Raw genomic sequence first — 25,540 nt, 5'->3', positions numbered from 1 at the left:
AGTATTTCATAATTCCGTTTTCACTTCGCAAGACGTTCCAGACCTCATGTGTTCCACTCCTGGTTCCTCGTACGACCTGCAAAGGCTAACGAATCCCAGCTGGTGGGCATTAGGGGTCACAGAATCCACAGAGTGTAAAAACAAAACCCCAGTCTCTTTATTTCAGTAATCATTTTACAGTAGTCACTCTGAAGTAGCTGCCTTGAGTTTTTCTTTTTTTCTCTTTTTCTGTCTCTGGTTCTCATTGTTCTGCTTCTCGTCCTCTTTCTTTTGATCAATACAATGGAAGAATCCACAAACAGAAGTCCAAAATAAAATAAAAAAACAGAAAAGAAACAAATGGATAAAAAAATGCCCCTGAACATTCAAAAAAAAAAAAAAAACAGGAATTTTGGCAAGAAATGATTAGGATGGTGATGATGGTGGTGGTGGTGGTGGTGACGATGATGATGGTCTATCTGATCCAGTGCCTTCTTTTGGGTACAACATGGTTTGGTTCAGACGATATTATATAATCGAAGAGGGGAGAACAGGGTCAACTACAAAATGAGGGATCGGGGGCGAAGGGATCGGGAGTGATCGGGTGTTCGGCTCGATTCCTCATGAATCATTTGACGCTGCTGAACAGGTCAGTGGCTTAGAAAGTCATTTGAGTTCAATGCATAAAATGCCTCACAAGTCCAATGCAGGATTCTCTGTGCCTTATTAAGATAGCTGTGGCACTCCACACACCTGATATGCCAGGATTCGGGAGATCCCATGGTCTGTAGGATGCTTTAGAATGAGCAACATGGTTCTCCATCGTTCCTTTGCGGGTTCACAGAAAGGAACGATAAAACAAGGCCCCACACCAGCAGTTAGGAACATGACTGCCAATGACCACACACATACACACACACACACACACACACACACACACACACACACACACACACACACACACACACACACACACACACACACACACACACACACACACACACACACACACACACACACACACACACACACACACACACACACACACACACACAGATTACAGCCATTACAAGAAGTAATGCATGATTTCGCTGTTCAAATTCAGGCAAATTGGTTTTGATTGAAATGGTTTTACAGAGGAATGATACAAGCTGAGGAGCAATTCCTTTTTCTTTTAAAATTCTTCCTCTTCCACAAGTGGAGCACTTGGAAAATAAAGGTTTTGACTTGGCTCTGTCTAAATTCTCACGTGAAGACTGTTCTTCACTGCGGTGATCTACTCCGCGCGTTAAACATCAATTTGTCAACATGACAGTTAGTTACAAGTTGGACACGCAATAAATTACATTTAAAAATACAATGCAACAACAACAAAAAAAACTACAAAATTAGGCTTTTGGTGAAAATTGTGGCAAAGATTTCACATGAAATGGCCGTCGTGTACGAGGCCTTGTGTACACGTGCATCTTTTGGTTGTCATGGAGACGGCTAGTCCCCTGCAGAAGCTAGAGGGAGGAGGGACTGGTTCCTGGTTGAGAGCGGACCGATCAAGCATTCCAGCAGGAGAGATAGAACTGAACCACCTGATGCTTGGTCTGTCCAACAACTAGGCTGTGGGCTACTGGGCTGGGAGGACCTGACCCTCGCCCTTGTTGTGGATCGGTCCACACTGACTGAGAGGTCAACACGTTCCGCCCCAGACAGGGCCCTGGGCAGTCCCGATTCTGGAACTGTAATTCATCACAAAAGCTCCATGACAACAGTGACTGGTGTCATGTGGTTCCGTGAGCTCACGCTGGAGCAGCCTGCTCTGGGGTAGGGAGGCTCAGAAGGCAGAGATCATCATCATCTTACAGACGAGACAAGAACTAAACTAAACAAAAACAACCGAAACTAGAACAGAAGCCAACCACAACCGGTCCATCTCACACACAGCAGACAACACCCACCGGCTCAGGCTGACCCGACATACTGGCCAAACAGAACCGAACCGAACCAAACAAAGGCCCATCAGCACAAGTGCAGTCACACAGGGAGAAATACTGCTCAGGGTCAACAGGCTGGAGGGCACTGATATCTGCCAGCGCCTCTGGGCCTGAACTGGCCCAACACTGGGTAGAAGTGGAGTGGAGTTACACCACACCACGCAGCATGGGACATTTAAATAGATGTGATTGGGTCGGGAGATGCATGACATCCACTGATTGGCCATCCAAGGTCATTATCCCGGCAGGTGACCACCCCCTCGTTTGAGCTCCTTAATATACCATTCTGCGTTTAATACTGAACTGGTCTCACAATGAGAGAGGGCCACTACTGCCGGGGAGGTGAAGTAAACCCACTGGATTTCCATGATATAATATAGTATCATATGGCAAAAGTGGCATTTGCACAGTTACTCTAGCAACATGATTCTGTTTTGAGAGACTTGATCTGAAGCAGTTCTAATCTAGAATGTGGCAGGTCTGGAGTGGAACAGGGGAAGGACCCTAATCTAGAACAGGGGGAGTTCTAATCTAGAGTGCGACTGGTCTGGAGTGCTAGGCAGCCTGGAGGAGAACAGGGGAAGGACCTGGGCTCTCCCTCACAAGAGCGGACCTGATGCCTCTACTGTACCTCTCCCTCTGGGAGCAGGACCCACAGGGGGACTTGATGCTTTGGCCGGGCGCAGAGAAGGGTGCTGTGGGGTCACCACCAACAACCAGTCCCACATGGAGTGTGTAAACGTCATCAGTGCAAACAGGGTGTGTGTGTGTGTGTATATGACGGAGTGTGTGTGCAAATGTGAGTGTGAAGGGAGGGTAGGGGGCTTTAAAGACAAAGGAGTCGATAAAAAGTGAAATAAAATAACAGAGAGAGAGAGAGAAGTGAGAGAGAGAGAGGAGAGAGAGAGACACACACACGCTGGGTAGGAGGTGGGGGGGGGGGGCAGGGGTGGAGAGGGGCGGAGGCTCCTGAGGGCCAGATGAACACATGAGGGGGGTAACAGAACCAGGGATGGCACGCCAGACAGCTGGAGGGTTCTAGACTAGGGGGGAGGTTCTCAAGTTCTAGATCTGCAGCTGTTCTCCACTATTCTACGACCCCCCCTCCCCCTCCCCCTCCCTCCAGTGTCCTCCTGAGCTGATTGTGAGATAAGACAGACGAGAACGTCACGAGGAGATCTCCCCAACCTCTTCACGGTCACAGCAACACTGGGTTAGAACACCTTCCACTCTCACACACACACACACTCACACACACACACACACACACACACACAGAGGACACAGACACACACACACACACACACACGCTAACATGTGTGGCTGACTGGGAGTGGAGGCTGCGGTACATTCGTTGTAGTCTTGCATGTGGGGGTGAGGGCGGGCGGGCGGGGGGGGTTTCACAGACAGTACGCTGCTGGGATACCAGAGAGGGGAGGCCTTGAAGTGCAGTGGGGGGGGGGGGGGTGGATGGAGGGATGGATGGGGAGTGAGTGTGAGGGTGTGTGTGTGTGTGTGTGTGTGTGTGAATGACCAAACTGAAGGTGTGGAGTGGGATGAAGTCGGAAAAGGGAGCAGACCATGGATAATTTACAGTTAACTACATTTATATACACACACACACACGCGCACGCACGCACCCACACACACACACACACACACACACGCACCCACACACACACACACTCATTGTACAGATACCGAATATGTACATGCTAAATTTAGTCAGCCTCCCGACTGTATGTATGTTTGTTTGTTTGTTTGTCTTTCAGCCTTTGTTACGAGTCTGTTGAGATATATGCAGCAAGGGAGGGCAGGGGAGGGGGGAGGGTGGCTCTCGGTGGGCTCGTAATGGTTGTCCACGGTTACGTCTTCTGTCTTCCTCTCCTCTGGTCCGGCTCCTCCCTCTCTCAACTCTCAAAGAGCTCAGAGCTCAGAGCTGTAGTGTGGGGTGGGCGGCGCCGCTGGGGTCAGGTGGGGTAGAGTGGGTTCGGCTCACGCTGTCTTGTGTTGTGTTGTTTTGTTTTGTTTTGTGTTGTTTTGTGTGGAGTTCAGGCGGGGGGTGGGATGTGGTGGGGATCCGGGGGGGGTGGGGGTGGAGGCTCGGGAAGTAGGAAGGGTTCCTCAGTTCTTGCTGAGCAGCATTCAGCGTTGGGGTGGAGTGTGGCGGTGGAGATGGGGGGTAGCGGCTGCGGAGGGTCAGACGGCTTCCTTAGCTATTTTCGAGCAGCACTGTGTAGTCGGGGTGTGGGGGGGTGTGCGGAGGGTTGAGTGGTGGCGATGGCGGTTCCTTAGCTGTTCTTGAGCAGCGTTGTGTGGTCGTGGGGGGGGTTGCGAGGGGGGGCGGTTCCTTAGCTGTTCTTAAGCAGCATTGTGTGGTCGTGGGGGGGGTTGCGAGGGGGGGGCGGTTCCTTAGCTGTTCTTGAGCAGCGTTATGTGGTCGTGGGGGGGGGCGGTTCCTTAGCTGTTCTTAAGCAGCGTTGTGTGGTCGTGGGGGGGGTGGGGGGGCGGGGGGAAGGACAGCAGCTGGCAGGTGTCGGGGGCCAGCAGGCTGCAGGAGCGCAAGTCCACACTCTGCAGAGAGGCACAGCGGCGCAGCAGCGGCAAACACTGCTCAGTCACCTTTACACAGCCTGCAGGAGAGGGGAGAGAGAGAGAGAGAGAGAGATGAGAGAGGGAGAGATGAGAGAGGGGGAGAGAGAGAGAGAGAGAGAGAGAGAGAGAGAGAGAGAGAGGAGAGAGAGAGAGAGGGGGGGGGGGGGGGGGGAGGGAGAGAGGAACTACATGTTTAATACCAAAAGTAATGTGTAACATATGCAGTACACAACACAACATTTGCGCAGTAAACAATAATCAGCATAGCCAAGATATTAGCTCATACATCATCACAGCACCAGCAGCAGCAGCACCAGCAGCAGCACCAGCAGCAACAGCAGCAACAGCAGCACAGAGCAGAGATCATCGGATTACAATGAGGTGAGCGAGGGGGAGGGAGTCAGTCTGGGTGTATGAAAGTGTGTGTGTGTGTGTGTGTGTGTGTGAGAGAGAGACAGTCCTACAAAGACAGGTGGTGAGTCACTGAAAAAGAGTAAAAGGATATAAAAGCAAGGAGTGTAGGAGAGGAGAGGAGAGGAGAGGAGAGGAGAGGAGAGGAGAGGAGAGGAGAGGAGAGGAGAGGAGAGGAGAGGAGAAGAGAGGAGAGGAGAGGAGAGGAGAGGAGAGGAGAAGAGAAGAGAAGAGAAGAAGAAGAGAAGAGAAGAGAAGAGAAGAGAAGAGAAGAGAAGAGAGGAGAGGAGAGGAGAGAAAAGGAGATGAAAGGAGAAGAGATGAAAGGAGAAGAGAGGAAAGGAGAGGAGAGGAGAGAAAAGGAGAGGAGAGGAGAAGAGATGAAAGGAGAAGAGAGGAAAGGAGAGGAGAGGAGAGAAAAGGAGAGGGGAGGAGAAGAGATGAAAGGAGAAGAGAGGAAAGGAGAGGAGAGGGGAGGAGAGGAGAGAAAGGGAGAGGGGAGGAGAGGAGAGGAGAGGGCCCTGCTGAAACACTGTGAGGATAAAGAGGAGTGGGAGCATTTCCCTGCCGTCTGTGTGTGTGTGTGGAGCGAGCGCTAACCAACGTGTAGCTGACGCACGCGCCTCACTGAGACTACGAGGAACAGAGAGGAGGAGCTGAGGAGAAAAAGAATGGAGAGAGTAAAGATGTCAGCCAGGAAAGAGTGCAGATGGGTAGAGCGAGAGAAGAGAGGAGGAGGAGAGGAGAGATGAGTGAGGGTACAGAAAGTGTGAAAGGGAGCAATGGAGACAGAGAGAGGGAGAGAGAGAGTGAGACAGGCAAAGAGAGAGAGAAAGAGAGAGAGAGAGAGATAGAGAGAGAGAGAGAGAGCCTTAGCTCCAGGAGGATGGCGAGGACTCAGACATAGAGGGAGGGAGGCAGCAGGAGGGTGTGAAAGTCAGAAATAGACGAGTAGGAGGAGCAGCAGGAGGAAATAATAATTAGCATGAAAAACCTGAGCTACACTTAGTACTGCTGCACACTGTTCAACTGAGTACACTCAGTACTGCACACTGTTCAACTCAGCACTGCACACTGTTCAACTGAGTACACTCAGTACTGCACACTGTTCAACTCAGCACTGCACACTGTTCAACTGAGTACACTCAGCACTGCACAATGTTCAACTCTGCACTGCACAACTCAGTGCTGCACACTGCTCACACTGCTCACACTGTTGTGTGTGTGTGTGTGCACATTCCTACACACCTGCCAGGTTGACGTGCGTGAGGCTCTCCCGCAGCGGGGAGATGGGTGATGTGAGTGTGTGAACGGTCTGGTCTGTGATGAGTGAGTGAGCGACTGTGTGTGTGTGTGTGTGTGCATTCCTACACACCTGCCAGGTTGACGTGCGTGAGGCTCTCCCGCAGCGGGGAGATGGGCGATGTGAGTGTGTGGACGGTCTGGTCTGTGATGAGTGTGTGTGTGTGTGTGTGTGTGTGTGTGTGCACATTCCTACACACCTGCCAGGTTGACGTGCGTGAGGCTCTCCCGCAGCAGGGAGATGGGCGATGTGAGTGTGTGGACGGTCTGGTCTGTGATGAGTGAGTGTGTGTGTGTGTGTGTGTGTGTGTGTGTGCGTGCATTCCTACACACCTGCCAGGTTGACGTGCGTGAGGCTCTCCCGCAGCGGGGAGATGGGCGATGTGAGTGTGTGGACGGTCTGGTCTGTGATGTTCCCACACTGACTCAGGTCCAGCTTGGTCAGGTGGGGCAGGTAGCGCACCAGGAGCCGCGCCGTGCCGTCCGTCACGTCCAGCCCCGCCAGGCGCAACTCCGTCACGTTCTGGAAGCGCCCGCCGCGGTTCTCACCGTGAGCTGAGGGGAACACGGGACGGAACCAGAGAAATGGGATGGAGGGATGGAGGGAGGGAGGGATAGAAAAAGAGAGAGAGAGGGAAGGTGAGAGGGGGAGAGAGAAAGACAAAGAAAGAGAAAGAAGGAAAGAGAAAGAAGGAAAGAGAAAAAGAAAGAAAGAGAGAGAGCGTGAGAAAAAGAGAGAGAGGGAAAAAGCACAGGAGCAAAAATTTAGCACAGGAGATGAAGGAAAACACATGATTAACTGAGTCATGCAGGAGGATCCTCTACTTTGCATGAACATTTGAACTAAATATGATCAGTATTTTTTAAACTATGTGAGTAAGACAGACAGACACACACACACCCCCCCACACACACACACACACACACAACCTGATTCCAATGATAAAAGCAGCTCATAAACTGAAGCCAGAAATGAGCTGCATCATCATGACCTCAAATCCTCCGTGTTCATAATGGCCACATATCGGCACAACAACATGAATAAAATGTTAACATCAGTTTTGGAAGTTTTGACTGACCGAATGTTTGAGTAACTAAATGTGGGTGTATAAAGAGAAGCAGGTAGCCATCACTGCCTGTCTACCAGCTCGGTGGTGTGTGTGTGTGGGTGTGCACGCGTGACCCCTGATGACCCTCACCTGAGCGCGTGCGTGTGTGTTTGTGCGGGTGTGTGTGTGTGTCCCCTGATGACCCTCACCTGAGCGCGTGCGTGTGTGTTTGTGCGGGTGTGTGTGTGTGTGTGTGTGTGTGTGTGTGTGCGTGTCGTGTCCCCTGAGGGCCTCACCTGAGCGTGTGTCTGCGTTGGGCGGCGCCAGCAGCTCGCGCAGGTTGGAGTCCTTGAGGTCCTCGACGCGGCTGAGGTCCAGCAGGCGCAGACACGGGCACACGGCCTGGCACAGCGCCGACACCGACGCCCACGGGCACCCCGACACGTCCAGCTCCAGCAGACCTGCGCGCACACACACGCGCACACACACGGAGACATTTATTACACAGCCAACACAACGACACAGTCACAGATTTACACAGTTACAGCAAACAACACACTGGCACAGTCATAGATTTACAGTTACAGCAAACAACACACTGGCAGTCATAGATTTACGCAGTTAAACCAACACACTGGCACAGTCACGGACTCAGGGGGAGATTTACACAGTTAAAACCAACACACTGGCACAGTCACGGACTAAGGGGGAGATTTACACAGTTAAAACCAACACACTGCCACAGACTCAGGGGGAGATTTATACAGTAAAAACCAACACACTGGCACAGTCACGGACTAAGGGGGAGATTTACACAGTAAAAACCAACACACTGGCACAGTCACGGACTAAGGGGGAGATTTACACAGTTAAAACCAACACACTGGGACAGTCCCTACTGCTTAAGGATACTATATATTCCAGCTTTAGCAGAACTGCACACAGGCTCTGTTCTTTTGGCTTGAGGTCAGGACCATAAAGACATGGATGAGTGTGCATGCCGAACACTGAGATCTGAATCTGACCTCAACCCAATAAAACACCTTGGGGATGAATTAGAGTGGAGACAGAGAATCAAGTCTCCTTGTGCAACATCAGTGTGTGACCTCACAAATGTGCTTCCGGAAGAATGGTCAAAATTTCCCACAAAACACACTTGTGGAATGCCTTCCCAGAGGAGTTGAAGCTTTGATAGCTGCAAAGGGTGGACCGACGTCATTTTAAACCCTATGGATTAAGAATGGGATGTCACTTCATATGCGAGTTAAGGCAGGTGAGCCAATACTTTAAGCAACATACTGTAGTGTATAGACAACGCGTCTCTAATGGAATCTGGCTTGACTATATTTACTTGCTTTTGCAATCTGATTGCCTAATCTAGTCTATAGTGTATAATCTCCCACCAGTAGATTACAGAGAGCTGGAGACATATTAGGGATTATTTTCAGGTCTCAGTCTTTCCTCCACCAGACAATCTACGACCTCCACCAAGCAAGACTACAGCGAGCTTGAGGGAAAGTTAGGATTTTACTCTCAGACAATCTACGACCTCCACCAAGCAAGACTACAGAAAACTTGAGGGAAAGTTAGGATTTTGCTCTTTTCTGAGACAAGTACTTTGTTGTGAAATGCAAAGATAGTAAAATATAAAACACTTCTAACTCTGAGATTTAGGTAATGAGCTTCCCCCCCCCGCCCACCCACACGCCCGCCGTCAGCAAATACAAGCTGTAAATAAATAGGTTCATTAAATTCCAAATTCATAAAATATAAAGCCGAAATAAAACAGATTAAAGAGAAAAAAAAACACACACACTAAAAAAAGCTTTTGCCCGATCATCAAAAGACGGCACAGAAAATTCCCACAGCACTCTGTGCACAAAAACATCTATCCACTGTACTTCCAACACAATTTCTGCGACTCAAAGGTGCTTTGCAAGACAGCGGCCAGAGTTACATCAGGCTGGTCTATTAGACAGAGTTGGGCTTGTGAGGGTGCTGTTACATCATGTGAGTTGGGCCGTGCAGGACTCACACAGGCAGTAATAAAGGAGCTAGCCCAGCGCTGAGCTAAAGAGCCTTAAGTTGGCAGCCACTGGGACTGTTGGCCTTGCTGACGCCAGTTAGCGAGACTTAGTTAAAGCAGGACATCTTTACAGAGCGCGCACACACACACACACACACACACACACACACACACACACACACACACACACACACACACACACACACACACACACACACACACACACACACACACACACACACACACACACACACACACACACACACACACACACACACACACACACACACACACACACACACACACACACACACTTGTACTGCTGACAATTAAATCTCCCTCCGTTAAAGCAACACAGCCACAGGGCACAGCATCAAGAGCTTTAGTGGGCATTTAGTGAGCAAGGCAAGATAACATACCTACCAAATGAGCACAAATACAGACAGAAGAAGAAGTGTGCCTGGGGGGAGAGATGACTAATGTCCACCTACGCACGAGTACAGACACTGCCCTGAGACACCTGAGGAATGACCACCACACAGGTCTACTCCTGCTTGGTACTAAAGCCACACCGTAACATAGAAAGAGCTTCTCCATGTTCTGATGGTGAATTCTAACCATGGCAACATAGAATATTTACATAGAACATAGAATGTGGAATATTTCCCATGCTCTTCCACAGATGCTGCCCCAAATGTGGCCTATGCTGAGCTCTGGCTAAAAGAGTTCTACACTTGGACAGAGTGCAGTGGGCTCAGGACAGGCCGCGTCTCTGCCACTCGGATCTTCAATCGGTCAGTGAAGAGAGCATCTGCCAGCTGAAGACAAGCTGGGCTTCTCACATCTGCAGTTTATGCTGACAACCTACACACACACAGGCACAGGCACACACACACTTGGCAGGGATCAACCACACGTTTCATCTCACCCTTGTCTGCAGTGGGATGTGAGGCTAGCGCTTTCTAGTCCAGCTCGGGAGCACGGCAACGCAAAGCTGACAGAAGGGGCCAGTCGCCCTGCAGCTGATCTGAAGCCTGAGCCTCCTGCACACACACAGCACAGGGGGCCCTGACCCAGCCACAGCACTGCAGCAGTGGATCCTGTATGGAGCCTCCTGTACACAGCACAGCACTGCAGCAGTGGACCCTGTATGGAGCCTCCTGTACACAGCACAGCACTGCAGCAGTGGACCCTGTATGGAGCCTCCTGTACACAGCACAGCACTGCAGCAGTGGACCCTGTATGGAGCCTCCAGCACAGCACAGGACCGCAGGAGGGGACCCAGGCTTCAGTATGGAGCCTCCTCCACACAGCACACCCTGACCCAGGCTCCTGTATGGAGCCTCCTCCACAGGGCATGGCTGCTATAATGGACCCATGACCGGTCCTATATGGAGCCCCCTTCACACAGCACACCCTGACCCAGGCTCCTGGGCATGGTTGCTATAATGGACCCATGGCCAGACCTGATGGTCACTTGGCCTGCAATCAGTTTATATTCAACACTTGTTCATTGATTCACTCCTGATTTACTTTCAGTTCACTGTGGACAGTCTCACAACCCTCAAGCTCATTGACAATAGTCCTCATTTTCAGCAATGTTGAGATCATATTACTTACACTATTATAAAATAATATGAATATCACATAAAACATGATTATATGTCTGCTATGTCCAGGATGGGTCAGTGTCCAATGGATGCCCAAGCTGAGTCAGTAACCCATAGCCTGGTCACACTGTGTACACTGCAGTTCTGAACATCTCATCTGGATTGGAATCAGGATTAAGTTGTAGCTAGTGGGTGCCAATCCACATTCAATTGAAAGTGATTTGTTTTTGGGAGTTGGTTACTAGATGCACCAGAGCTCACTGCCAAGCTACAGCTCCAGACAGTAAGCTAATTAAATTAAGCTAGGCATAGCAGGCAGACGTAAACTAGCCTGCGGCTAACTCTGGTGCAATGCATCAAATGGCAACATTTATGTCAGAAAGTGTGCATGGTACCTAACAAATAAAAGTAATAAATAAAATGAAATAATAGCATCCTCAATTAAATGAGAGGCCTGTTTGACATTACGCTGTTCATCACCACCCACATAACTGAGTCCAGCTCTGGCTAATGCCCTCCACAGCTGGTCTACTGCCAAAGACCATCTCAAAGGAGGGTACATCCTGTGTCGCCTGAGTCACTTCCCTGTACAACCTGACGGATCAAAAGAAGAAACCAACAAGAATGTTCAAGAGGCCCCAGTGGTGTTCAGGGAGGAACAACTCAACACGAGACTGGCCTGTGAGCCCAACACAGTCAGCTCAACACCAGACTGGCCTGTGAGCCCAACACAGTCAGCTCAACACCAGACTGGCCTGTGAGCCCAACACAGTCAGCTCAACACCAGACTGGCCTGTGAGCCCAACACAGTCAGCTCAACACCAGACTGGCCTGTGAGCCCAACACAGTCAGCTCAACACCAGACTGGCCTGTGAGCTCAACACCAGACTGGCATGTGAGCCCAACAGTCAGCTCAACACCAGACTGGCCTGTGAGCTCCACACCAGACTGAGAGCTGAACACAGTCAGCATGCTACTCAGTCTGCCAACCGCAGACGTCTGGTCTGCCCTCTCCCCACACTCTCCTCCCCGATCTTTAAACACCGCGGCAGGCCTTGGCCTGAGCACCAACACCAGGCTGCACCGCTGAGGCCTGAGCACCAACACCAGGCTGCACCGCTGGGTCCTGAGTACCAACACCAGGCTGCACCGCTGAGGCCTGAGCACCAACACCAGGCTGCACCGCCGAGGCCTGAGCACCAACACCAGGCTGCACCGCTGGGTCCTGCTGCCTGCCAGAGCACATGCTGAGGCAGCATCTCCAGTACTGACTGGACACTTTATGAACGCACTTATTGTGATGTGTGCAACATACAGTACAAATATAGGCCTCATTGAGCAATTGTGCAATATCTGATGTAGGTCAGTGTGCAATACCCGATATCTGCATAACTGTGACAAAGGGCTATATCTGGCGTAGGGCTGCATGCTATATCTGTGTGTGTGTGTGTGTGTGTGTGTGTGTGTGTGTGTGTGTGTGTGTGTGTGTGTGTGTGTGTGTGTGTGTGTGTGTGTGTGTGTGTGTGTGTGTGTGTTGAGCCTTTATTCTCCAAATAAAGACTAGAAGGTGGAAGACGGAGGCCACATTCATGTCCACAGGAAGTGAGCCCTTGACCTCCACCTGACCTCCCCCTGCTGACCTGATGGACAGAAGCTTTTCCATCACAGGCCACAGACAGGGGTCAGGGGTCAGGGGTGGCGTTAGAGGTCAAGGGAATCATCGGTACGCGTACGCCATATCTATTAAATAGCACTTTTCCCCACACACAACTTTACCAGAGCACTCAATCTCAGCCAGTTAGCCCTATGGCTATGAGTGCCTCTCATTCGTCTTTTATACATCCTCCCATCCTTTCTCGGTCCTCGTCCACAGTGATCTACATAAAGAATGAAGGGGCGGCAACAATGGGATAGTCTATCCAGTGTTAGTTATAGATCATTGGGAACGAGCCTGGGGGGCCGAGCATCGAGGAGAGAGGAGAGAGATTGAGAGGCACCCTATGTTCATGCCTAAAACGAGCAGTATAGTCACCACTCAAGGCCCTGCCTGTGATAGTGACGGTGAAATGACGTCGATACCACCGGTGGGTGTCAAATTTCAGCCACACGCTGACAGGTCGCACAGGTCGTTTTTTCTGACTTGCACGATCGAAAGCAGGATGGATGAGCCAGAAGCCACGAACAGGGAGGAGGTGTGCCTCTACAGGCATCAGAAACCACACTTTTACTAAGTTCATTCATACATCAACAGAGAACAATAGCGGCCTGACATCTCAGCATTTCATACAGCCCAACATCTTATAAACTTAAGAGGCTAGATAAGCCACACAAAGTCAGTGAAAGCAGTAAATGAATAAAGACAAACTCTTCTGAAAACAAAATGTAAAAATGGAAATCGGGGGGGGGGGGGGGGGGGGGGGGGAGTGGTTTGTGGTGTAATTGGAGCCGATTTGTGAACTCTAGTGTGATGTGGTGTGTGTGTGGGGGGGGGGGCGATGTTACCTTCCAAGCGGTTGATGAGCCACATGAGCTGCTTCTTGGAGATGTTGGTATAGCCCAGGTTCAGTGAGACAGGCTGCCGCCGGATTATACCACTCAGCATTGGGGGGGTGATGGAGCGCTGCCGGCTCAGGTCAATATGCGTCCACAGCCTCTTATCACAACACCTGCAGGACACGGGGAGGAGGAGGAGAGGAAGAGAGGAAGAGGAGAGGGCAATAGAGGAGAGCAGAAAGGCAGAAGAGGAAGAGGGAAGAGGGGAGGAGAAGAAAGGAGAGGAGGAAAGGAAGGGAGGAGGAGGGCAATAGAGGAGAGCAGAGAGAAGGAGGAGAGAACATGCGAGGAGAGACAGATAGAGGAGAGGAGAGGAGAGGAGAGGATAGGAGAGGAGGAGAGGAGAGGAGGAGAGGAGGAGCATGCATGATGCAAACAAGTGAAAGAAGAGGAGAGGGATGGATAGAGCGTGGGAGGAGAGAGCACAGAAAACAAGAGTGAGAATCTCAACTCAAATCTCAGAACTTACTCAACACATTTGTTGAAAGACAGATTCAGCACATCTGTGCCCATTGGCACAGACTGGGAACCACGTGGGTTAAACCTGCAGATCAGGAGTGGCTGTGAGCTATGTGGGTTAAACCGATCTTCCTGTGTCAATCCACATGCACTGCAGATCAGGAGTGGCTGTGAGCTATGTGGGTTAAACCAGTCTTCCTGTGTCAATCCACATGCACTGCAGATCAGCAGTGGCTGTGAACTGCTTGGGCTAAACCAGTCTTCCTGTGTCAATCCACATGCTCTGCAGAACATCAGCAGTTTCATACCCAGCCGCGGGGTGATGATGCACGGGGAAACTATCTGAAAAATGCTGCCCAATGATGCTGCTTGGCCACTTTCCTCATTGGCACTGGCCGACGAGTTTGAGCATCTAGAGAACTCTGACTTTGACAGGGAACAGCGATGTTCATAATCACCCAATCAGAATTCTACAAACTAGAATTCTGAGATTACCTGCCTACATTGTGCAACCTTTCCCATTATTACGCAATCAGACACAAGGAACTACCCGACAACACAGCTCCAATGCTGCCCTTTGCATCATCATGCTAATCCAATCAGAACACTAGAAAACACGTCATGTGACTTCCTCCCAACACTGCTCAAAAGTTGCCTTACGGACAGACTGCACCAGGCACGGAACTGACGTGTTCCATCTGCGGAGTGTAAAAACAGATCTAATTCTAAGATCCATTTTCTTTTGTTGTTCAAATGTATATGCCCAATCTCGTCTGGTATAGCCAGTTCCGCTGATGGTAGTGGATGCTTACTGCTGCAGCATACGCTTAGCGAACGGAACTCAGTGTAGCCTACCTGCTATGCATCAACATCTTAAGAGAACCTCCTATTAAAGGTTATTTAAGGTCATCCAGGCATCATTACATTGAGTCAGCTTAGTGTAGCTGACACTTTTATCCCAAGAAACTCACAAATAGGGATACAATTCTCAATCCAGGTACTGTGCGACAAGAACATGTTGGTTACTCGCATAGAACCAAGGACATGTTCTACTCGCACAGAACCAAGGACATGTTCTACTCGCACAGAACCAAGGACATGTTCTACTCACATAGAACCAAGGACATGTTCTACTCGCACAGAACCAAGGACATGTTCTACTAGCACAGAACCAAGGACATGTTCTACTCACATAGAACCAAGGACATGTTCTACTCGCACAGAAGCAAAGAACATGTTGATGCAGCAATGAGTTCTACTCATATAGAAAACACATGTTCCTGCAGCAATCAGTACTACTCGCAGAGAACCAAGGACATGGTGCAGCAGCAAGTGCTACTCGAGTGTAGGGTCGAGTGAAGTCGTAAGTGCTAGCTTTAGCATGTCCAGTTAAGGGTAGACCTGGGAGAGGAGGTGCCCTCTGAAGAGCATCATATTGTCCAGTTACTGGTAGTGCAAGGAGATTGGTAGTGAAGAGCATCATAGTGGGGAGGAAGTGAGGTGGGGAAGGAGACACCCACCCTGCCCACCAGGGTGAAAAGCAACACTGCAGCCAAGAGACCAACACAGGACTGCTTACTCAGGCATCTGTGAAAAGCCCAGCGCACTGATTATTCCATGTTCGGCCCGACTCATTAAAACACAGATGGGTAATAGGAAGTCCCCTCTGACTAGAGAACTGCATCTCCTTCTTCCCCACCACATCATCACATTAAGCTCAGCAATAAACTAGGCAGTGTTGCGTCATGCTAAAATAAGCAGGCTGTCAAAACAGTGACACTGCAAATGGATTTCAGAAGCCGAAAACACATTTAAAAAATTACAAGTTGGCAGTTTATCCAAATATGGCTTGCACAACTCATTCCTACAGGGGAAAAAACCCTGTACCATGTCTGAACCTTTGGTTCCTCTTGTACAGAGCAGGATTACCATTGCAACAACACATCATCAGAAGGGTCTAATGCACTATAATAATAATGATGATGATGATGATGGTGATGATCATGGTCATCATCATTATCATAATAATCAATAATCATCATCATCATCGTAATAATAATAGTAGTAAGTCAATCATTTCCCCATCACACTCTATACTTCTATAAGTCGCTGGTGACCCCTGCTGCTTCCTCTCTGCATGCTGCATGACCTCCTCCTGACCTCTGACCTTTGACCTAGTCTCATTCTGAGGGAGCAGATGAGTGCGGTCGCTAGGGACCAGGGGGTGTGTGGGGAGGAGATAGCCTGATTGCCTGCCCTGTGGCAGCCCTGTGCCAGGGACATGCATATTTGGCCATGTGCACACACTTGAGATGTGAACCTTAAGAGTTGGAGTTCAGGGGGGTATTCCAAGTACTTGGTTAAGTGACAAACCTGGGTGTGTTAACTCAGAGTGGTAAGTGGTAAACCTCCAACTACAAGAACCCTATGCAGTATGCACCTGTTCCCTTCGGAGAATGAAGCCATACAGCTAGGCCTGTCACGATAACAAATTTTGCTGGACGATAAATTGTCCCAGAAATTATTGCGATAAACGATAATATTGCCGTTCTGAGATCATTTTTATCTAATATAATGATAATGGCATAATAATGCAGGTACACCTTTTCAAAGATCAATAACTTGTATTTCTAAAGAATAAGGAACTGGAATGGGAAGACATTTTTAAATATCCACAATAAATGAACAAAACAACCAAAAACAATAAATACAATGGACTCTCAGTCTCTACTAAGACTCTGTTTAAGGGCCAGCAAATTAAAACGTGACATGCAACAGGGGGCGTGTAGAGTGACAGTTGCTAAGCCTTATGCACGGAACTAAATGTCATCATAGCTGATCAATTAGGCCTACGCAGTCAGCTAAACATTTGAAACTTGCGCAAAACGGCATGAACCCGGCATCTGCACGTCACATAAAACACAAATTGAAGCAATAAGTTCGTCATCGGATAATCCTACTGCAAAGCCTTTTCATAGGTATGCTACGTTTATGACATATAACGTTGATTACGAACACATTTCACCACAGCTGACAATTAGCTTACGACATTTTAACCGGAGCTGCCGGCTGTTTTGGCTGATTCTTGAGCTCTCAGCGGAGTGCAGACTTTGCGGAGTGTGTCTTTATCAGATGATGAAAAAACGTAGCTTATAAGCATGATTTTCTGAACTGCATTATCACTATTTTTACCCCCATACCCGTCAAGCTACAACAGAAAGCCTCTTCAGTGTGCTTAGGCCAATCGCCAAAGCCTCGTCTAGCCTGTTAATCAAATGAATGTAAGAAAGTAAAGTTGTCCGTCATGTTATTGAAAGATAGCCTACATGTCTGACAACTGACTGACATGAGGGTTCACTCCTCGTTAGGCTGCGCTAAAGGAAGCACCGTGGTTATCCTCTCTTTCGTAGAGAGAGAGAGAGAGAGAGAGAGAGAGAGAGAGAGAGAGAGAGAGAGAGAGAGAGAGAGAGAGAAACAATCAAGCATGAAAATGGAAATTATCGCGGCCGGAAAAGTTATCGAGCTCATTTTTTTTATCGTGCGATTTATTGATTTATTGAATATCGCGACAGGCCTACATACAGCTCCTCTATTAGGAGGTTTACTAATTACTTCCTCTGAGTTTATCCAGGTGTGGCACTACACTTATCCAGGTTTGGCACTACACCATGTATTTGGAATACACCTCCCTGGTCTGAGTAAACAAAACATGGGTGATTGTTCCCAGTGCCATTAAAAAAAAAAAATCAGGAACTATCTCTCTAGCACCTGGATGTGTGTGTGCGTGTGCGTGTGCCTTCAACCCACCCCTGTCCTTTCATCTCTGACCCCCCGCCCAGTCCTGCCCCTTATCCCTGCCTTCTCACCCCCCCCGGCGCGGGTGCCTACCATCTGCTCCAGGTGCGGCAGACGCGCATGCAGACGCAGAGCTCGCGCTGGCTGAGGTGCTGGAAGACGCGCAGCCAGACGTCGCGGGGCAGCACGTGCGAGGCGCCCCCGTCCAGGGGCAGGCAGCGGGGCTCGGGGCAGGCGGGCGGCGGGCGCACCAGGTGCCGCTCCATCTGCACGGGCCGCGGCGGCGAGGGCACGGCCGGCGGGCTCCGCTTCACCAGCTGCGAGCGCGGCTGCTGGTGCCCGAGCCGCGAGGCCGTCTGCGAGCGCGGAGACGCGGCTAGCCCGCCCGCCGGGTTGCCCAGCAACAGCGCCCCTCCTCCGCCTCCGCCGCCGCCCCCGTTGGCCGTGGTGGTGGCCGAGATGGCGCCGCCCGCTCCGCCTCGCCCCGACGACCCGCCGGCGCCGCCCTGCTGGTTCTGCCGGTTGGCGCTGCGGATCTTGTTGCCGCCGCTGCGGCCGCTCTTGCCGCCCGCGTGCCGGTGGTTGGCCAGGCCCCCGGTGCCGCCGCCGGTGCTGTTGTTGGCGTTCTCCTTCTCCTGGGCCTCGCGCCCGCCTCCCGCCCGCGTGCGCCCGTTCCGCGCCTCCTGCCCGTTGCTGCGCTTGGCGGACGAGGAGGAGAAGCCGTCTTGGCTGGGCGAGGGCCCGCCGTGGCCGGAGGAGGGCTGTGATTGGCTGGAGGAGAGCGGCGAGGGCGGGGGCAGCGGCGTGCCCTTGCGTCCCCTCTCGGGCCCGTCCTGCTCGTCCTGGGGCTCGTCCTTGACCTTACGACCTCCGCGCTGGGGCGCCGCCGAGTCCCCCCCGGCCCCTCCTCGCCGGCGTGCGCCCGCCCCGCCCGTGGGTTTGTCCGTGCCGCCGGCCGTCTCCTCGGGCCGCTCGTCCTTCTCGTCCTCGGGCGCGTCGGCCTCCGAGTCCTCGCTGGCGCTGAAGCCCAGCTCGGCCAGCCGCCGGTTGCGCTCGCGCTCCCTCTCGCGGTCTCGCGCCGCGCTGGAGCTGCCGCTGCTGTTGCCGTAGGCGACCGGCGGCGGCGAGGGCGGGTCCGAGCCGCCGCCGCCGCCCGACTGAGAGTCCGAGTCGGACTCGGAGTCGGACTCGGAGCTGGACGAGGAGGAGGAGGAGGATTCGCGCGCCCGCTCCAGCATCTGGCACATGCGCTTGAAGCGCTCCAGCTTCTCGCGCTGGTGGGAGCGCTGGTCCTGGCTCGCCGACGACGCCCCGCCCGACGACGCCGCGCCCGAGTTGGAGCCGCCGCCCGAGCCCTGACCGCCACCGCCGCCGGACGAGGAGTTGGGCCCGTTGGTCTCGGACGCGTCGGCGTTGGGCTTCTGCTTCTGGCCACCGAGGAGAGAGAAGAAGAGAGAACAATCAAGAAGCGAACGAGAGAGAGACAGAACATCAGGAACAAGACAACAAGAGTGAGAGAGAAGAAAATCAAGAACCACAGAACAAGAGGGAGAACGTCAAGAACAAGAGAGTGAGAACGTCAAGAACAAGAGAACAAGACAGAGAGAGAGACAGAGAACATCAAGAGCAACAGAACGAGAAACAGACAAAAGGAAAATCAAGAACCACAGAACAAGAGGGAGAACGTCAAGAAAAAAAGAAAGAGAACATCAAGGACAAGAGGTCAAGAGAGATAGAGAGAGTGAGAGAGAGAGAGAGACAGAGAGACAGAGAGACAGAGAGAGAGAGAGAGAGAGAGAGAGACACACACACACACACACACAACATTAACAAGAGAGAGAGAACCAAGAACAGAGATCAACAAGAGATCAAGAGGGAGAGAGAGAGAGAATAAAGAACTTCAGATGAAGAAGAAGTGGAATCTCAACAAGAACAAGACCAAAGACTTTAGATCAAGAGCAAGATAAGAGGAACTTCATCAAGAACAAGAGAGACTAAATCAAGAACAAGGGAGAACATCTACAACAAAAGGAACTTAAAGGAGATGAAATTAAAAATGCATCACATAGCCATCATTATGACTGGCTCTAAGCTTCACTATTGGGTTGGAGTGGCTGTATCAAACAGGTGATCTCTCACAGGTAATCTTTTGCTAGATGTGGACTTTAGCATACAGCTACAGACAGACACTGGAGAAATCAAAAGAGAGAAAGTAGTCGAGTGCCACTCTCCTCCCTCACCCTATGCATTTAAATAGAAATAACTGGAGCCTGAATGAAACTGTAGCCTGCATGAAGGACTGTGAAGGGACCTGAGCAGTCAGCTCCTTCTTATCTTGCGACTCCACACAGCCTCTCAGCTAAGAGCCCCTTCAGGCCAGCAGTGCCGTCACACCAGGAGACCCCCCCCCCCCACCCCAACCCCCCCCTCTCAACCCCCCTCAGTCTTTGAAGTCCTTCCTCCCCGTGACAGTCTGTCACCTTGAGTGCACTCATTCTTAGTTATGCTGTTTGTAAAAGTTAACAAGCAGCTTTGGGGGGAGAGCCAGAGTCACCCCACCTGTCAAGCTTCACAGTGCGCGGGGGCGAGAACATCACACACTCTCCCTTTCTTTTTCCTCTTCGCAATTACCCCTTCCACCAACGCTTCTGTGTGTGTGTGTGTGTGTGTGTGTGTTGATGGGCCATAGACCGCCGTGAAAGCTGGCCTAAGCTGCCTAGTTAAAACCACTGAGTACAGAGCTTCTCATGATAGAAGCACATGAAGTCACACGTACCTTTTTTAGGTGCTTTTCTCGGGCACCTTTCATCTGAAAACAAAGACAGAGAGAGTGAGAGTGTTACCAATGAGAGGGAAAGAAACAGGTGCAAGGTTTACACTCAAATCAGAGGCTACTGATTCAACCTCTGGATGGATGTGTAGGTCCCCTCCCTGCCCATGTGAGTGTGTGTGTGTGTGTGTGTGTGTGTGTGTGTGTGTGTGTGTGTGTGTGTGTGTCTTTCTGTATTCTTTCTCTACTCATCTCCCCTCTGTGCACTATGGTTACAACAATTAATCGATCGGTTTTCAACTATTAAATGAACAGCTTTGGTAATCGCTTTATTGGTCTGCCTTTGCTTTAGGCAGGAACCACACTGGCCTGCTGTACGAGGCAGGTTTCCCCATTGTTCTCTATGGTTCTACAGCGGAACAGTGGCAGAACTAGCGTATTGAAGTGGTAGGTTTCCCCATTGTTCTCTATGGTTCTGCAGCAGAACAGTGGCAGAACTAGCCTATTCAAGTGGCAGGTTTCTGATTGTTCTCTATGGTTCTACAGCGGAACAGTGGCAGAACTAGCGTATTGAAGTGGTAGGTTTCCCATTGTTCTCTATGGTTCTGCAGCGGAACAGTGGCAGAACTAGCCTATTCAAGTGGCAGGTTTCCCATTGTTCTCTATGGTTCTACAGCGGAACAGTGGCAGCGCTAGCGTACTCACATGGCAGGTTTCCCATTGTTCTCTATGGTTCTGCAGTAGAGCGGTTGAAGCGCTAGCATAACACTAGCGTTAACAAGCTGAGCGTCGAACTTGGTTCAACTTCCAAAGCGCAAGCTTATTCAATTGTCAATTTAGGCAAACCGTTTCTGCTACTTAGGAACGAGACAGAACTTAATCTGGAGGGCTGCGTTACGCTTACCACTGCCACTTTCCAGGGTGATCCCGAAAAATAACTCAAAATTCTCGGGCCGCTACCTTTTCAAATTTCCAACTAATAAATGAATTGAGAAAAGAATGAAACTACAAAATAATTGTTAGTTGCGGGCAGTCCTACTGTACACATTTACTTGTGTGCCTGACCCTCTTCTTTCTCCACTCATCAGAATTCACCTCAATTTCTCCCCTCTCTCTCCTGATAACCCCCTTTCTCTCTTCAATCCTCTCTCCACTCTCTCTCCTCATTCCTCTGTCCACTCACTCTCTTCTCATCCTCCCTTCTCGTTCTGTACTCCACTCTCTCCTCCTCCTCATCTCCCTCTCCACTCTCCTCATCCTCATCCTCATCTCCCTCTCTCTCTCCATCTCCACTCTCCTCATCATCTCTCTCTCTCTCTCTCTCTCTCTCTCTCTCCTCATCCCTCTCTCCTCATCCCGCTCATCACTCTCTCTCTCTCCTCATCCATCTCTCCACTCTCTCACTCTCTCTCTCTCTCTCCTCCATTCTCTCCACTCCTCCTCACCTTCTTCTTGGGCCCGCTCTCCTGAGGGAGTTCTTTCTCCTTCTTGCGCTTGTGTCCGTCCTGGCGGGGGCCGTCCTCTAGGGAGGGGGGCTTCTTCTTGCTGGGCGGCGGGTCGTCCGTCAGCTTCCAGCGCCCCACCTCCCCGTTGTCCGTCCGTCGCTTGCCCAAACCGTCGCCCCCATCCTGAACGGGGCAAAAGTGAAAGGTCGGAGTTCAACCCGATTCTGACAAGTCTGATGAGGCGTCGCCACCCACACATCACATGCACTATCCACCCAATAAGCATCCTGTGTGTGTCAGTGTGACGGGGGTGAGCATGACAACACAGATTAAGGCTCAGTTCATAGTTCAACACAATCTCTACAGACATTACATCTGCACAACTACAGAAGTGCTCTATCTGTGGATTACAGTGTGCATGACTTATAGACAATAGAGTAGCCTACCAGCCAGACTCAGGTGCAGTCATTTTGTCACTTGATATTACTAAAGATCCTTAAGAACCCTTAAGAAATGCTCAGTATGGAACTGTATAAATAAGGGCGGGGGCATAATCCGAGAGAAAGAAGATTTCTTCCATAGGGCCACAGTTTACAGAATCTCCTGTTAGTCTCCTAAAAAGGCGTGGTGCTTTCAAACCCTACGTCATAGGGGAACAGGAAGAACACTTCTGTGAATCGTCTCGCTTTTTCAACCATCACTTCATATTACTAAAAGTGCAGGAAAAGACGCCATTACTTTCTAAACTCTGCCACACTGTTGCCATGGCTACGGCATCACACCACGGCTAATGCGTTTAGCGTTAGCATGACTCCTTGGCTAGGGAAGCCACAGACAGAGCTGCCATTAAGGCAAAGTGCTCCGTCTACTCTTAATCATGGGTCCATCTGTCTTGGCACCCTGAAGTCTTCGGGGGCATATTTCTGTGCTGGACTAGATCAAGATCAGTCCGTAAGAAGCACAGCTAATGCTGAAGCACAGATCTCACAGGCTCATAAATACCAGGACTGCTATTAGGAGTGCTGCACAAGCAGCAGCAGCAGCCATGGTTCCTGTGGAGCCCAGACTGCAGTCCTCATCAAACACGAAGCTCAAAGGACCACTCACACACACTCACACACAGGGAAATCTCAGCCATATGGAGCAGGAGTAGATGCAGCAGGAGGACATCTAAGGGAGTCAACAGTTCCACAGAGACATTCCATCTGACACAAACCGTAGACTTTAGTTTAAATACTGTACAGGACCGTAGACTTTAGTTTAAATACTGTACAGGACCGTAGACTTTAGTTTAAATACTGTACAGGAAGGCTGACTAAATGGCCAACTTAGAGTAGATTTGGGATCAGGGTTGATTCAAATCATATTTTTTTCATAAAGAGCTGGAGTCTTTTCTTTATATTTAAATGTTATTGCTTTTTCACAACACAATGACAATACAAGACAAAGGCAAAGACAAGATACACAGCTGGACTCTTCTTACCTTACTGGTCTTGCCCTCCTTGTGGCACTTGGGGCATTCCCAACAATTTGGAATCTCGTCGTTTATGATGCCCTCTGCCTTTCCCATCTACACAGACACACACACACACACACACATCAGAGACGGGGTAAGCACACACAGGAGTCATTTACACACACACAATACTATTATTTGAACGTACTCTCCAAGAATACGAGATCATCAACAAACCAATCAATCAATCAATCAATCAATCAGCATAAAAAAACACTAGTTCTCATGCACACGCCCACACATATCCAACTCTATGACCCATGTCTCTATCACTCATCATACACACAAATCATTCTAGTTCTTAATATCTGATAGGCCTTGACCACACACACACACACACACACACCTTGAGGCAGCTGGGGTGTATGATCTCGTTGCAGATGGTACACTCCATCAGGGACAGGCTGAACTTCTCCTCCTCCGAGTCCACGGTGTCCTCCTTCCCCGCCTCACCGCAGGCAAAACACACCGCCGTGTGGGGCAGCACAGGCTAAAGGGACACACACACACACATATATATGAATACACAATCATGAACGGCAGCATAGGCAAAACGGGCACACACACACACACAATCAATAACGGCAACAAAGACTAAGGAAAACACACACACACACACAATCATTAACAGCAGCACAGACTAAAGGGACACACACACACACACACACACACACACACACAACCATTAATGTCAGCAAAAAGGCCAAACTCAAAGTGATTAGTCTTAATCACTGCAGACATCATCAGTGAATTGTATGTTCATTTTTCTGGGCAAAACACCAGTCTTATTATATATGTGTTGTGCTCAAAGTTTTATGAAGTATAGACACTGACAGTGGCCTACTGGGGCTATGAAACCTCCATCAATATTTCAAAGGCAATAAATCAGCGACGGGTTTGCTTTCCACACTATCTGAGCAATAGGATTTGTGTCCTTTTCACTTGAAAGACTAAACTAAGGCAGTGATCAGCGACGGGTTTGCTTTCCTCACTATCTGAGCAAAAGGATTTGTGTCCTTTTCACTTGAAAGACCAAACTAAGGCAGTGATCAGATGGCAATTATATTACACACACACACAGACTCCAACCACCATAGAGGTAATGTGATGATGTTTATCATCATGTTTGGTTAAGACAAAAAAAAAACAATAATAGGAAAATTTCCGATTTTGGGCTATGTTATGTTCTTACCACCAAATCTAGGATGTGAAATGGAGCCTTTCAGGCCAACTGTACAAATAAAATAATGATGGCGAGCATGTTTATGCATCTGCGAGTTATTATTACATTTGGAGACCTAATTATGTCTGCATCGTGCAAACACTGTAGAAACATCAAAAGGCAGAATATGAAAACCAGCTAAAGCTGAATCTCCCGAAATAACCCTGAAAGAAAGAGAGGAACAGAGAAAGACAGCGAGAGAGAGAGAGAAAGAGAGAGAAAGAGAGCATAAAAGAGGGAAGAGAGTATGAAAGAGACTATTACAGTCGTGTGTACAACCAAGGCTGATGATGATGCACCAGCTCTTTGTGACGGATGTGATGGACTCATGATGGACTCGTCATCTTTGAGGAGCAGTGAGCAGAGACAGAGAGAGAGACAGAAGGAGCGAGACAGAGATAGAGACACACACAGAGACAGAAACAGAGAGAGAGAGAGAGAGACAGAGACAAAGAGAGAGAGAGAGCCATCTCCGTAGAGTCAGGTCTCCTTCCACTGCACCATTTCACAGCCTCAATCTCAGCCTCAATCTCTGGGCTCAGCCTCACCTCACCTCTGGGCTCAGCCTCAATCTCTGGACTCAGCCTCAATCTCAGGGCTCAGCCTCAATCTCAGGGCTCAGCCTCAATCTCAGGGCTCAGCCTCAATCTCAGGGCTCAGCCTCACCTCACCTCTGGGCTCAACCTCAATCTCTGGGCTCAGCCTCAATCTCAGCCTCAATCTCAGGGCTCAGCCTCAATCTCTGGGCTCAGCCTCAATCTCAGCCTCAATCTCAGGGCTCAGCCTCAATCTCTGGGCTCAGCCTCAATCTCAGCCTCAATCT

The 25,540-nt window shown here is 50.1% G+C and overlaps 1 protein-coding gene across 3 annotated transcripts in view; it reads right to left on the bottom strand.

Moving 5' to 3' along the window:
- Window positions 1-135: 135 nt before the first annotated feature.
- zgc:158376 (uncharacterized protein LOC100101643 homolog) overlaps window positions 136-25,540 on the bottom strand; it is a 34,046-nt gene continuing 8,641 nt past the window's right edge. For 2 of the 3 annotated variants that reach the window (XM_062532421.1, XM_062532419.1), the window contains exons 3-11: window positions 23,842-23,985; window positions 23,463-23,549; window positions 21,980-22,162; window positions 20,541-20,573; window positions 17,858-19,191; window positions 13,460-13,623; window positions 7,618-7,782; window positions 6,606-6,827; window positions 136-4,597 (exon numbers count right to left, since the gene is read on the bottom strand). In XM_062532421.1, the coding sequence (XP_062388405.1) occupies window positions 4,425-4,597; window positions 6,606-6,827; window positions 7,618-7,782; window positions 13,460-13,623; window positions 17,858-19,191; window positions 20,541-20,573; window positions 21,980-22,162; window positions 23,463-23,549; window positions 23,842-23,985 (2,505 nt within the window). In that variant the 3' untranslated portion in view covers window positions 136-4,424. The remainder of the gene's footprint in view (window positions 4,598-6,605; window positions 6,828-7,617; window positions 7,783-13,459; window positions 13,624-17,857; window positions 19,192-20,540; window positions 20,574-21,979; window positions 22,163-23,462; window positions 23,550-23,841; window positions 23,986-25,540) is intronic. The other variant, XM_062532420.1, reaches the window with a different exon arrangement.

Source organism: Sardina pilchardus, chromosome 3, assembly GCF_963854185.1.
Source record: "Sardina pilchardus chromosome 3, fSarPil1.1, whole genome shotgun sequence".
In the NCBI taxonomy this organism is placed as follows: Eukaryota; Metazoa; Chordata; class Actinopteri; order Clupeiformes; family Clupeidae; genus Sardina; species Sardina pilchardus.
This window is presented reverse-complemented; position numbering and strand designations above follow the sequence as displayed.